General features: G+C 32.5%; 1 protein-coding gene and 1 long non-coding RNA gene across 3 annotated transcripts; one reads left to right on the top strand and one right to left on the bottom strand.

Annotated features, from left to right (window-relative positions):
- The first annotated feature begins 4,483 nt into the window (after positions 1-4,483).
- On the top strand, positions 4,484-7,247 carry LOC145012117 (uncharacterized). 2 transcript variants are annotated; one of them, XR_013664391.1, is made up of 5 exons: positions 4,490-4,905; positions 5,583-5,754; positions 5,980-6,280; positions 6,898-6,936; positions 7,020-7,247. It is a non-coding gene; the product is annotated as an uncharacterized LOC145012117 (long non-coding RNA). The 2 variants fall into 2 exon arrangements; XR_013664390.1 differs by having other exon boundaries at positions 4,484-4,905; positions 5,583-6,280.
- Positions 7,248-9,210: 1,963 nt separating this feature from the next.
- LOC145012719 (putative WRKY transcription factor 75) lies at positions 9,211-11,266 on the bottom strand. The gene is made up of 2 exons (XM_078971509.1): positions 10,743-11,266; positions 9,211-9,518 (listed from the first exon to the last, which is right to left on the bottom strand). Exons 1-2 carry the CDS (start codon positions 11,171-11,173, stop codon positions 9,341-9,343), a joined length of 609 nt encoding a protein of 202 aa, XP_078827635.1. The 5' UTR covers positions 11,174-11,266; the 3' UTR covers positions 9,211-9,340.
- Positions 11,267-15,795: the final 4,529 nt, after the last annotated feature.

The raw sequence follows: 15,795 nt of genomic DNA, 5'->3' as shown, positions 1-15,795 counted from the left end.
TAGATAATTGGAAATTTGGTTTACCCACACCATTTTCTTTGTATGGAAATTCATTGGATCTCTAACCTACACATACATCCACACACTAAAAAGTAACCCCTAACTATTAAATGCGACCCACACCATACAAAAACCACTCACACCAAAATCACACCCACACCAATACCAACACCCTTTCAAATAGAACCTAGCCAAAATCTCCACATCCACCTATGTCCACCCCAACACAACCCCATATACCCACACATTACCCCAAATCCATACAAAAAAAGTATTGTAATCTAGACATCATTTCCAAGTTAAAACAATAAATAAAAAATCTAAACAAACTGTGGATAGTAAAACCATATTTGAAAAAAATTATAAATTTGAACTAAAGGTCATAACTATTACTCTTGATCTGATATATCTATCATGTCACATTTTTACATTTCTCCTCACTTTGTTTAACTTTTTCTTTGTTTTCTCGAATCTCTTCCTCGAGTGCAGTATCTTTACTTTTCTGCAATAATAAAGATTACCATAAGAACAAGGATAATTGGTGTTCGATGATTATATTAATACATATAATTAAGACTTTATTATGTAAAAGGTGAATATATGTAAAGAGTAACAAAGTTACCAGTGCTTTATTTGTCTCTTAATAATCACCCAAATAAACCCAATCTTCTTTATTATGCCAAACTTGGCGAGCATTATCAGTGTGTATTGTCTTCTTTTCTATGTTTAATAAAGTTCCCAAAATGTTCTCAAGCATATTTTTTTCAACATGCATGACATCAATGTTATGACGCATTAACAACTTGCACTGGTATGGTGTAAGACCTTCGCTATCAACATATGCTTTATCCACCTCCACAAAATCCATCGGCCCTTTCATGAACTTCGGATCGACCTTATTTTTGATTGTAGTCTAACTCTTGGCCATCTTGTCTTAGTGTCAAGTTATTAACTAAAAATACACAAAAAAGAGATACAGAAGAAGAAGAAAGAGACAAAAACCAACATTAATGTGAGAAATTCTAGAGAAAATACTAAATTACTTACGACCTTTAATCATACAAATTGGATATTTGTTGTTCCATAAAATGCATATATGGTGTTTTCTTAAATGCATATGATAGGTATGTGTTAGAGAACCGAGCCCATAGAATGAGTGCTTTTTTTTAACTGAAGTATATGTTATCAGACAAAAAATAAAGGTATACTTATGTTTAAAAGACTAGAATTTTCTTTTCTGGCTTCACCTATAAGCAATTAACTTTTAAGAGTGTTGGAATCATAATTCATAATTCTGGGATATTTTTAATCTTAGGGGTATTTTGGGGAAAAAGATAAAAACGTTTGTATCAAATTAGGTATATTTCATGTCTAATATAAAAATAGGAGTAGTTCCTTTATTGTTTTCAATCTAGTATTATGTTTAATTAAGAAGTAATTACTTAGCCAACAGGTTTTTTTTATCGCCTCTCTTGTCCCTTGTTCTTTGTTCTTTTTCCCTTTTTTTTTTTTTTGTTTTTTTTGTTTTTTGTTTTTTTATCACCTGTTCCATCTTCCATCTGTTTCTCTATCTTTTTTTTTTGTTGGTGCACAAGGTGAAAATTGAAAGCAGCCCCTGTCACTAGTATTTTTTAAATTAGGTTGAAAAATGATATTAGGTGTTGCAGTGGAGGTACATATTCTTTACTGGGAGGGACTAGCACGTTAAAAGCTAGAGCACAATTGTTATCTTTTTGTTAATTTGAGTATTTTCATTAAAAAAACAGTAAAACTTTTTGTTTTTTTCTTGTTTTAGATATCATTTTTTTGTGAGTTCAAGAGAGAATACTAGGACAAGTATTAGAAGTGTATAAAAAATGTGTGGCAATAATAAGACAATCATTTAGCACATCTAAACAAACAACTGAAGTTTTACAATGATGCTTCTTTTTCATCATGACAATCTACTTTTATCATGACAATCTCTTTTAGTAAAAAAAAATGGACATTTATGCCCCTGATATATGTAATTGCTGATATATGTAAGTGCCCAGATTTCAATACCATGCTCAATTCTTTGTAGCTTTACATTATTTTCCTACTTTTAGTTGGAGCTGCTTGTAAAGACATGAGCAATTAACTTTTAACAGTGTTTTAATAATTCATAATTATGGGACAATTTTAATCTAAGGCTATTTTCGGAAAAAAAAAATAAAGTTTTTGTATCAGATTAGCTCTCTTTCATGTCTAGTTTAAAAATATGAGTGATTACTTTATTGTTTTCAATCTAGTATTACGGTTATTTCATAAGTAATTACTTAGCCAAGAACTTTTTTAAACCTCTCTTGGCTCCTGTTATTTTTCTCATGTTCCTCATATTTTTCCTTCCTGGTTATTTTTTTTTATCACCTGTTATTATTTTTATTGGTGCAAAACAATCCAAAATATCATATGATTTGGAGCATTTTTAATGGAGACAAAACAATCTAAGCTAATAATGATTGAAGAAGGAATCCACGAGGAACATGAAATTGAATAACAAAAGCTTAACAAATGAATTGATAAAGAAGAAGATTAGTTACCTAAGATCGATGAATGTTTCACGAGTAACTGTATATCGTAACCCTGGATTTTGATGTACGTCTATCTCCTTCGATTGATGTTCCTTCTCGTAAGGCTTTGATAGGGTTTAATGTGGGATTAACCGTTCCATAAATCTACAATCCTTAATTCCGGGAAGTGATTATGTTTGTTATACAATCCATAAGCAAGTATATTCTTTCCTTTTTTTTAATTATTTTTTTTATTTCAATTTTCTTAAACTTGTTTTAAATTGTAGTTTTGATTTTGGTTATAATTTTTTTTTTCATAATTTCATACTCAATTTATTTTTTTATTTTTTTTGTTCTGTTTTTTGGTTATAAGTAGAATGTAATTTTATTTTATTTGAATATTTGAAAAAAAAAATAGTTACCCCTGACCAAGCGACAAACTCATACGGATACTCTAGCTCACCCTACGGTATCACGAATCCCACATCCATCCATCCACCCACACACATCCCCTATAGACGAGTACACATCTAGGAGAGTAGCGGTTATGCTCCCAACATCTTTCAATTGACAAACACGTATTTAAAATAAATTGGGTTAGAACAACTAAAATTAGGGAGAAGACCCTCAGGTGCTGGTGGGTGGCACTGATGGCGGCGGCGGTGGTGGTGCCAGTGTCAACTGGTAGTGGCAGCTTGTAGTAAAGTAGGGGTAGTGGTGGTGGTGGTAGTCGCGGTTGGTGGGGGAGGCAGCGATGATGGTGGAAATGGTTGTGGTGGTGAGTGATGGTAGTGGTAGTGACGGTGATGGTAATGGTGGTGGTGGTGGTAGTCATATATGGTATATATGACTAAATAACGTTTATCAAAGACTAAAAATTCACCCCTAATGATTTCTATTCAAATCCAAAAGTGGTTAGTCTCCAATACTGGATTTCAGTCCCTAATAAGTTTCTTTCGAAATAGTATTCGTGACTGATTCATCAGTCTCTGATATATGGTATCTACGACTAAATAATCAGTCTTAGATACCAATATATAACCATTCTTAAGTGTTCATTTGAATGTCAAATAGTATATGTCTATAGGGACTGAAATTTAGTCTTTAGAAAGTTTCATGTACGTAGGATAAATTGGTGCAATTGTATCAATGACTGATCTTCAATCCCTAATAAGTTCCTTACAGAATCAAAACTGACCCAAGTCTACCAGGGACTGAAATTCAGTCACTCATAACTTTCCCCCAAAATTCAAAGTTTGCGCTAAACTATCTGAGACTGAAATTCAGTCCCTAATGTGTTTCCTAACAAACCTAATCTGACGCAACCAAATTACGGATTGAATTTTAGTCTCGAAAAAGATCGGCCAATCTTTAATGATTTGTACATTAAAATCAGTCCTAGATACATTATATCCAAGACTCATTAATCAGACCCGGATATTTTAGTCACAAAGCCCCTTTTTCTTGTAGTGCACTCAGTTTTTTTTTGTATCACAAGAAACATTATGAAGGTACAATCAACTGAGAGATTTGTGGAGTTTAAGCCTTTAGTACAATAAGTTAATATAAGGCCAATAATGTTTATACTTATGTTTTGTATCAATTATCACTACAAACAAAATGTCATTTAGTGGCATACATTTTTAATGGCACATCTTTTTTATGCCACTAAAATATGTTTTTAGTGACATATTTTATATGACACTATAAAATTAATAGATTTAATGATACTTAACCATTTATGTTACTAATATTAATGTTTATAGTGACATAAAAATTTAAAATGTCACTAAAAGATCTACATTTTGTGTCGTATATTCTTTTATATGCCACTGGTTTTACTATGTGATTTTACCTATTTGTTTTTGTGCCACTAAAATTTTTTTTTGATCAATGCAATTTTACGTTTCCCCACTTCTTATACCCTAATCGATCCCATTTCACAGCTCACGACATCATACATCTAGCCGACGCCAAGATCAAATAGTTGATTTCATCGGATCCTTATCGAGATCACGACCAGTGATCTCAAAATTAAAGATCAGCAAGATGAGAATCAGAATCAGAGCTCCTTATTGAATTATCGCTCTTCTCCGAGCTCCATCTTTTCGAATCTACTCAACGAGAATGGAGACAAGGAGTTTCCGGATGCTATCACCGCCGCCTCGACCCTCGGATCACGAGCCGGATGAAAGGTTCTTTAAGCAACAAAAGAAATCTGAATATGATTCACCTGAGTTTCTTTACTGTATAGATTATGAGTCGCCGTCATCAACGCCTGTGAATCAGGAACAGAGAGAAACGCCGATTTAGAACCAGGATCTGCCACCTTCATCAATGGTTGTGATGCGCCGTTGCAATTCTTCAAATCAAAGTAATTTCTTGCTATACTGATGTATCTTATTTTATTTCTATGATTTATTAGATTTTCTATTGGCACGTGAATGAAGTTATTGGCAAACTTGATAAAATATTATTTCTTTCATAATTGCTCTGCTATGCATCGACAAAAGTTATATCCATATAAACTATTCCGTATTTCAAGTTGTCTCTCTTTTTTTTTTTTTTTGCATGATCATTTGTAAGTAGATTTTTATACATTGAAAAACTTGATTGATTTGTGTGAATTTCTTTTTAACTTTCTGAGTGTTGATTTTAGATGTAACCTGCACTTTAATGAAAATTTTCGTCTTCAGGTTACCCATCAACTATGGTATTTCATTGATATCTATTTTTTGTACCTGTCTTCCATTGTCGTCTGATTGTATCTGTTTGGTTTTAGGGATTTTGTAAATTTTTAGATAGGATTTAAAGTTTTGATTGTAGATGTTTGAGCTCTTTTAGATGATATATTTGTTATTTGTGTAGGGTAAAATTGGACATTGCATATGTTTTTTTCATTGAATTCGTTGTGAATTTGTTGGTTTGACTGCATAAGAGTCTGCCATTATCTACCAGTACTTGCACTTATCTTTCAACTTATATGTTGATAGGATTATATTATAATTTTTTTTGAACGACTCATAATCTGATTCTTATTTTCTACCGAAGTACACATTTGTAACTAGCCGAGGGGAACAATTTCTAATTCCTGATGCAACTAGTATTATTACAATCGCAAGGTAAGTGGTTGGAGTTGAAACAGAATGTTTGGAGGCTTGAAACGTGAAAAGTGGTTGGAGAAGATGAACTTAATCTCCAATAGTGCAATGATAACTATCAGGTTGGAAACAATTTATTTTATTGTGCTCCAGATCAAAACAAACAATAAAAGCGACCAATCTTTTGTTGTTGTAATAATGCTAAATTTGAAACAATGCCTTCAGCTTGTAGTGGCTTAAGGAGATGATCACTTTTTAATATAATAAATAATGCTTATTGAGATCGGCTATTTTTCATGGCTACCTGAAAGTTCTTATAAGGTATTTGCTGCTTTGTTTGTTTGTAGGTGTAGCCAAGGGGAGTAATGCACTGCAATTGATTTTACTCAACAAGTATTTTTTTAGGAACTGAAATTTGTATTTTAGGTGTCGAAACCAATTTATTTATTACCTTTTTTAATCATTCATAGTTACTGGATATAGATATTCAGGTACATTATCATTTGAGACGTGCTTAGATATATAAAAATTGGATTACTTTTGCAGGATTTATATGATTGGAAATCTCAATATAACCAAATGTTTAGATTTGTTTTTCTTGTAGGTGCTATAGGAAGTAAAACTCCAGAAATTTTGGCCAAATTGAAGGTATAATTATAATTTGCTTTACTTTTATCTTGCCTACCATACATACACAAATTTTCTGTAGTATTGTGCAAGGTGCAATCGCTAATTAAATACATATATTAGAGCAATTACAAATCCTTTCCTTAATTTAACATTATATAGCATCCCACTTATGCCCACTTTTTCAATCTGAAACATATTACCACTAGTAACTTGAAATTCAAAAGCATCTATGACGTCTATGGTTCTAGGAAGCAACTGGAAGTGCTATTAGTCAAACAAGGTTGTATATGTCCTATTGAGTCTCAGTCGGTTGGATATATAAATCCTTCCATTTGACATTTGTAAGTTTACTCTTTTGTTCCCATATTCTGTATAAATTTTACTTATTTCAACATTTCATTTCTTTATAAAATAGAGAAAACTTAGAAAAGATGATGACATTGATACAATTAGGAAGCGAGTCAAATTTTTTTGGAATCCAGTCTCCATGTTACTACTCTCCCTATTATCTAATATTACAACTTTAAGATGAATGTAGAAAAGGTAATATTATCACTTTTTTCATAAAAGAGTCAGTGTTTGATATTTGAGGGTCAAATGTGTAACTTTCTAACTATTTACTAAACTTGCTCCAGATTGATGCTGCTAAGCCTGTTGCAAAAGTTTTTTAACAAGTTAAGGCTCTTTTCATCCCATTTGTTGAATATGTAAAACAAGTTATGTCGAGTATTTACTAAAATATTCCTATGTGTTTTAGGTTGCTGCCTGGATATTATATCAATTATTAGAACATCTTCTGGTGTTTAAGTAGGTAGTAAAATTACAATAAAACATGACATTTTCATTTGTGTATTTGACTGTAAATTGCTAGTATCCGTTGTTATTCAAGATAACATGAAGTTTGGAGAAGTTCAACTATAAGGTTTTTTTTCCCTTCTATTGTGTCTGTCGTTTGATAATTAAACTTATTTGGCATTGATGTAAAACGATGGAATTTTTATTATTTTCTATGGATTATAATTTAATTAGCTTTTTTATTTTATATTATAGCTAAAAAATACGTTGATATTAGTAGTTTAATCTAGAATTACATTAGTATTTAAGGACACAACATATGTGCCACAAATTTTTATTGTATTGTGACAATTAAAAAAAAAGTGCCACTAAAAGAACATAAAAAAGTGCCATTAAAACAAAATAAATTCTAGAATTTATAGTGTTACCAGCACAAAATATATGTCACAAAAAACTTATATTATATTGTGGCAAATAAAAAGTGCCACTAAAGTCCAATAATGCTACAACGTCAAAATTGAAAAGTGTCACTAAAGTCCAATAATGCTACAACGTCAAAATTGAAAAGTGTCACTAAAAGGTTTTAGTAGGAGCGTTTCTAGTGACACTTTTTATTTGTGCCGCAGATTCTCTAAGCGGCCTTTAGTGGCATTTTTTGGGTTTTTAGTGACATTATTTTTGTGCCACTAAATGGCATATTTTTTGTAGTGTATGATATCTCAAGTTTTAATAATCAATGAAAACATGTTCTTTGAAAATACTTTTTATGGGACCAATTTCACATTTATAAAGATCACTCTAATTTAAAATAAACATAAATAAAAATGTATTTTTTTTATCGAGAAAAATGGAGATGTCATAATATCACATCCATAGTAGATTTTACACTTATGATTTTGTTACTACTATAATGTTATTGGAAATACTTTTGATACTCTATATATTTATGAAATTAATGAATGAATGTTTGGGTTGATTTATAAACAAAATTTTTTATCTAGTACTTTGGCACGTTACATTTTATTTGGAACCAAAAAGAACTTTATCTAAGAAATATGATTTTATTTAGAAGATATATATATATATATATATATATATATATATATATATATATATATATATATATATATATATATATATATATATATATATATATATATGTGTGTGTGTGTGTGTTGTGGACCCGATAGTAGAAATCCATAAGTTTTTTATTACTTAAAAGTGAAATAGATTGCTGTTTTTTTCTTTAAAGTAGAAGTATATTGATAATCTTTGTAAAATGTAGAATGTTTTAGTAGTGAGATTTCTCTAAAAATTGAATTCGTGGCCTCCTCCAATAATCCGAGCTTGATCAATTGAATATGTGTATTTGAGAAGGTCTTAGGATGCTCGAAACGGGCATGTGAGAGGTATCATGCTTAAACCTCGTTCGCGGTGATGGTAATTATGAAGACAGTGGCTTTAGCAACGATTGAAAAAGTGCTACATTTTTATATTAGGTTGGAGGGAATGGTAACACTTTTAGTACGTTGTTACATATGATTTTTTTTAAAAGTTTTTTTAATGCCACATAAGCTTATGTCTAACACAAAAAAGAAAAAAAGTACTAGTGTGATAATTTAATAGTTTAATTTTGAAGAAAAAAATTAAAATATATAAAGAAATACAAATCAACTAATCTTTTAACAACTTTTCGTACTTTCTCTTTCATTTCTTCTCTCATAGACCCATAACAACTTCTTCTTTAATACCCTCATTAGCTTCTCTTTCATTTCTTCTCTCATAGACCCATAACAACTTCTTCTTTAACACCCTCATTAGCACAAGGTAGATGATGGTGTAACATCCTTAGCACCTCCCTTAACACCTCCTACCTTCCATAATCTTAGCCACTGAACAACGGCGATTGGAGATGATGCATTAGCGGCGATATTACGTATCTTTTGCCTTTCACTAATGCTGTTTTTTCTTGCTGTGATAACAATATAACATGATCTTATATTCTAGCTGTCTTTTCGGCCAAGACGTTCCTAATTTGCTTAACAGCGAATTATCATAAACAACATAACAATTCTGGGAAAATTACATATATTATTAGAACAATCGTATATCATAAGGGAATAATGTTATTTAATTAAATAAATTGATTTAACTTATCAAATAAAGATATAAAATGCACATGTTACGCAACTTAAACACAAAGTATTACACAATTGAAGCAATTCTGAAACTACTCATTAAAAACGAGCTAAATTTTGGGATTTATCTATATTCACAATCCAGTTAACAAGAAGAGTAGATTTGCATTTGAGTCAAAATATGCTCAAAATTATCAGTAGATTTCTCGATCGGATGTGAATGGGTTCCTTCGTAAGTGGTCACAACAACTCCTTCGTCTTTTGATAGCCTTTGGACCTGTTTTTTCACGTTGCAATCTTGGTAGGTACAACGGTAATAGCTTCTGCATCAAATATCATATTCAATTGTTAAATTGCTTTAAGAAAGAAATTATATTGTTAATTATATCTTTTTTGTTCCTAATATCATCACGTCATTTGGCCATGCAAAAGATATGATATAAGAAAGAAATTATATTGTCAATCGACTCGTATATATCTTTGTTTATAAATGAGAGTTTAGATGGAAGAGATACTCAGATCACCAAGGCACGGTGTATGCTCAAACCACATAGACCGTACAGAGCTCATTGCTGAACGACTCCCTAGCCTTCTTAATTAAGAAAACTAATCAAATACCCACAACATGTTATTAAAATATAGTATGTTAGCTCTTTTTGAAAAATAATAACCATGGGAGCAAGTTGCACGAGACTTTTTTCTAGAAAAAAGAATCAATCTTTATGTGTAATATTACGTAAGCAACGCCGACAAGTTGGTAAATCATGCATATTGAAAAAGCATCATTTTATACTAAAAAAATCGAACATGTTTTATTTTAAAGTAAAAAAATATAAAGAACTCGTAAATAAATAATTATTCTAGATACCCTATAATATAAGAAAGTAATGTTAAATTAAAACCGTAAATAGTTATTAGGATTTAGATTATTTTTAGTCACTTAAATTTTGATTTTATTCGTTTGATCATTTAATTTATTTTAAGTTTTAAAAAGTCATTGAATTTATTGAATTTTTAGCTTTTTTTCATTTACTCACTTGATATTTGGTTTGGTCACTTAATTTTTAGATTTATACTCATTTAGTCATCTCATTTTTAAAATTGTGCTTATTTAACCGTTTAACTTTTAAAATTATGTTCATTTTTATAGTTTTATTTTAAAAGTTTAGTGAATAAATAACCATAATTTTAAAAGTTTGTGACTAAGTGAGCATAAATCCATCCAAATTTTACGTGATCAAACCAAAAAGTTATGTGACTAAATGAACACAAAACCAAAAGTTTGATAATGTTTTAAAACTTAAAAAGAATTAAGTGACAAAACGAGTCCAAAACCAAAAGTTAGGTAATGACTTGAACCCTAATTACAAAGAATTAAATGAGCAAATAAGTCCAAAACTAAAAGTTAGACGACTAAAAATGACATAAACCTAATTACCTATAGGTGAAATTTGATTATTTTGAGTTCAAATCTTGTTCCTTTTAAAAAGATTTAGAAGTAAATTTAGACGGTTTTGAGAAGTAGAACAAGAAGAGAAGGATCAAACCTGGGGAATTTGCTGTTTTTGACGGCCTTTTGACCGTATTTCCTCCATCTATAACCATCATCAATAATATCGACTTGGCTCCTGGTCTGAAATGCACACTTAGCTTTTTTGATCTTCTTCTCACCTTTCTTAATAGTATTAGTCATCTTTGATCTGGAAACTGAATTAAAGTCGTTACCTACACTGTTACCAAAGCCACTGCTAGTCGGAGGAACATCATCCACCACCGCTTCGTGAGAGCTGCATTTAGGGTTTTTTCCAACCAACTCAAGCTCCGTATCATCCTCTAATTGGTTGTGGCTATTGTTATAATCACTGTAAGTGGTATTAGAGTTATCCTTCATCAAATTCAGTGACAGATTGAAAGAAGCTGCAGTCAGTGAAGTTGATGACGAGAAATTATAAGGAAACACTTCAACAAAGTTGAGCATCAGAGAGAGAGAGATATAGATAGAGAAAGATAGATGATTTGTTGTGGTTACAGGGAAGAAGAAAGTACACGAAGGAAGGGATTATAAAGGGGGATGAGTTATTATTATTGTTATTAGAGAACCTTGTGTTTTATAGAAAAGTTACATTCTGTTTTTAATTTTTTTCTTTTATGAGAATAGTCATGATGGTTTCATTTTGTTGCAAACTGTCTGTGTATACCACGGTTAAAAATAAAAGTTAAATACAGGTAAAAAGACTAATATGTTCATTTTTTATTTCTATTTATTGTATTTTTTATTAAGAATATTAAATTAATATGGCTCACTTCTCCAAATCTCAGTCACTTTTTTTTTCATCCGTCCAACTGTTATGATTCAAGGCTTCAACATGGGTGTAATTAAAGCCTTCGTTGCCCGCTAATCCTCTGGTGCAATCTTCAACTTGACCCCATCAAACACCCACCACCGTCAACTATACATATCGGTGTAATCTTCTCACTAAGTCCATCAAACAAACACTATTTCTCCATCGGGAAAATAGCTTAATCTCCTTTCCTAAATTAAACATATTATTTAAAAAATTAAAAATAACATTACACAAACCAAAAAAATAACATTAAATGCAAAAGATATGATAATCCTAATTTAAAAACATAAAACGATAGTCATTGTCAAAATATCTCTTGCAAATCATCTCCTTGATTGCATGAAGCACTTCCAAATCTCGTGGCGACATATCTTCCTCGCTCATCCAAAGAAAAAGTCAAACCTTTTATCATTTGATATTCCTCTGCTTGACTATGAAAGAATTCCAAGTGTTGGTGTTGTATTTCAACTTTTTCTTGTGCTATTAAATTGTGGGTGTCGAACTTTTCTTTCATTTCCGCAACTCTTGTGCCCTACTTTCAGCTTCATCAGCATGTCGTTGAGCACGCTTCACTTTGTTGCGTCCGAACGGTCATCATGGGGGGGGGGGGGTCTTTTCGATGTCGTCGGAGATGTCATCGATGTTGGCGTTGTGATCGATGTTAGTTCGTGCGTCGGAAACGTCAAACGAACTCGAATTGTGAGACCTCTTTGATTGTACCTCTAACAATGCTGGAGTTTTAATCCATTTTGGGTCTTTTCTCAAAATCTCCTATACTTTTTGATACTTGAATATGTGACCCATTTTGACATGATATTGATCCATCGCGACTTTGAACAGATCAAAATCGTTAGCACCTCTTTGCTTTTGCAAAAAAAAAGTTTGCTGAAGATCCCATTAAACTTGGTGCATCTATGACTGATTGGAATTGACTTGCTACTAAGCATATCAGTATTGCGATATGCAAGTTTCTTAATAAGTGTGTGAAATTTTCCGAGCGCGCCTTCCCAAAAACCGATTCTCCTCATATCATTTCCTATAGTTTGATATTTTGAAGTCCCACACCACACAGTCGCTAAAGCATCCTCCTTATCCAGTGTCTAGCATAGTGGAGGTTCTTCACTTTTTGCGATCACTTTCCCTTTCTTTTTCCCTTTCTTTCTACCTTTCGAAGTACCTTTTGGTTGTGTTTCTTCCATCGTATCTTGTGTTGGTTGTGTGGCATGGAAACAAAAGTATTGAAAATGTTATGTCCAACTCGAATGTAATTTGAAGTCAAACCCATGTCTTTGGAGTCGTTCGAATCGAGTATTGGTGGTTTTGATTGGATTCGACTACATATATTATTCAATCGCGTACTGTGAACGAATTGGGGAATAACTATACCATTTCGCATTTGAGTCCCTCATCTTTCAGCAATCTGATAGATAATACCCATTTTTGAATTGGGGTAATATTTTGTGAAGAGTGAAGATGTTTCACTTCGAATCCCTGAAGTCTAAGAATTTTGACCGTTTATACCCATTTTAAACTTGGGGTAAAATTCTGTGAAGTGGGAAGAATTTCCAGATTAAATACCTGCAGTTGATGCGAATTGACACTTTATGTCAGTTTTGTATTTGAGGTAAAATTTTGCATTTGAAGCTAATTTGTCGCAACATGTCCCTACAGAATTTGCGAAATTGATTGTTTTACCCAGTTTTCGAATTTCTTGTAACTCTCACCCATAGTTCAAAATTTTCACAAAATTTGGAAAATTTTCTCGGCTTTTCGTGATTGTTTTTCGTGCTAGATTTTCGCGATTGCATTTTTGTCCCACATTAAGGGGGAGTTTCGTCAAGTTTATTCCGCGAGCACTTTTCATCCTTTGTGGGTTGTATAATAATTTGTTGATTATAAAAAGGGGGAGAATGTAGAAATAGGTATTCAAAGCTTCTCGGGTATTCTTTTTCAAAGCGGATTTGAAGATCGATTTACTTCGAGGGGGAGTTGGTCTTAACCGCTTGAAGATCGTTTGGAAATTGAAGTCGGGACAACCAATCCTAACTTTGAGGGGTAGAATGTTGGGTTGCAAAGTTTTCCTTGGATGTGGCTTGCCCTTTTGTGATATGTAATGGGTTTAGCCTTTCCTATAAATAGGAAGTTAGTGGCTCCCATTTTATGAAATATCCATTTTGGAGAGATTAGACTAGTGAGACAATTATTGCAAGATCCACTTTATAATAGTTTACTAGATCTAATGAGAGCTTAAACATATTTTATTTACTCTTTATGTTCTTCATGATCGATTGATTCACTTGATCTTTACTATTCCATACAAGTCATCATAATCCGGGTAACTACAATTTCATCTCCAACAAAATTATGATTATGAGTCCGACTCATCCGCATCACCCCTAACTGCCGCTGACACATAAGCACCACCCACCACTGTAGAGAACCATTTCCGTTTCATCATGCGATACTTTCACAAACAGTGACAACCATCCTTCTCTTGATCCGCCGATAATCGTCTTTCATCGGTATGTTCTGCCTCAACCATCGCATCCGAAGATGAATACATCAGAGCACATGTCGCTCCGATCATCAAGCTTGAAGAAGTCGCTATCACCACTGGGGAAGAAGACGAAGATGCTATTCTCAATCTGTAATATTTCCTTCTTGATCTGATTTTTGTTCCACTGTTTATGCTATAGTTTTGAAATTAACTCTTGTTATTTCCATTTTGTAGTAATGACAAGTTATATTGGTGGTTACGAATTAGAACTGTCTACCTTTAGGTAAACCCTAGAAAAGAAAACAAAAAAAATAAATGTTTTTTTTCCTTGTCTTTTGGTTCTGTGTAACAGTTAAATTGAATAAACAGATGTATTCCTCAGATTAGTTAATGAATATGACCAATAACCATGTAGGTTTCAAGGTAATGAAGTTGTTACCTTTTAGTTCCATAGTGTCATTGAAGAATTTAATTGGTGATTTTGCTGACTATGGATTTAGATTCTGATTTATTGATTTTAGGTGTAGTGTACACATGATATGAATTGTGAATTTTGATGCTAACTATTCACATGGAATTCCATTGAAGATTTTAGGAATCAACGAAGAAATCATTATTATTTTTTTTTTTTTTTTTTGATTCTCATGTTTATAATTATTTGGAATAGACTTTTTGTTGTTACATGATGCAGAGCATCTATGGATTGGAGAATAGAGAAAACCAATACACATAAAGATGAGGATATCCGTTGGTAAAGGTGCTTTTGGTGAAGTTCATTGTGACGTCCTGTTTTCACAACCAAAAATTTTCATTTTATTTAAGTAGAGTTTCCCATTTATGAATCCATTTTAAAGAAAATAGTTTAATCTAAATACATTTATTGAAATCGAAGAAATATTAAAGTGCAAAATCTTCATTGTTGATGAAGAATGTGTACAGTAATGCCTTTGCCTTCCCATGACGACCGATGATACCTAAAACAATAAACAATTAAGTAAGCAGAAAGCTTATTGAGTTTCCCCTAGAATACCCTATACGATAAACATACAAGCATGCATCGGGTCCACCGCCTCAACCTAACCACTCTAACCGAGCCTCCGTGGCCATGACTTACAGTTGGCCCACACCAGGTATATTGGCCTACAACACAAAGCAGGACCGCCTCAACCCACTACTACCATATGTCGACATATAAACAATCAGGATCAAGTAGGCACATAATATTAGGAAAAGAACAATCATACAGCTCACTACCGCCTACTAGTCCTCTCACAGCATACAATCCCACTGCCAGCTAACCTCCATGAAATGTGTAACCATAAGTAACCATATGTGAGATAGCCACCTAAATAGATGATCCCACTCTAAATCCACAACCAAACAAGGAATTTGCAAGAAAGCATAGATCAAGAGTTCCCAGGCTATCCTACGAGACAACATACAACTGCTAGGGCACTCCACTAGATGATAACCAACAAGTACATGTAATCATACAGATCTGTAGATTACTACTGCATAGCAACATTCTATATACCAAGATACAGATCTAGCAGATCACGACATCATAACAACATCCTATATACCAGGATACCGAGCTAACAGATCACTATAGCATATCAACATACTAAATACCAACAATCCAAGGAATGCATAACCGAAAATACTCATAGGTGAAATAGACACCCGGATAGGTGATCATACTCTAGAACCACAACCAAACAAGGAACAGGCAAGATAGCCTAGATCAAGAGTCCTTAG

Source organism: Lactuca saligna, chromosome 8 (genome assembly GCF_052625555.1).
Source record: "Lactuca saligna cultivar CGN05327 chromosome 8, ASM5262555v1, whole genome shotgun sequence".
Taxonomy (NCBI): Eukaryota; Viridiplantae; Streptophyta; class Magnoliopsida; order Asterales; family Asteraceae; genus Lactuca; species Lactuca saligna.
Note: the sequence above shows the minus strand (reverse complement) of the source record. Positions and strands in the feature narration are given on the sequence as shown.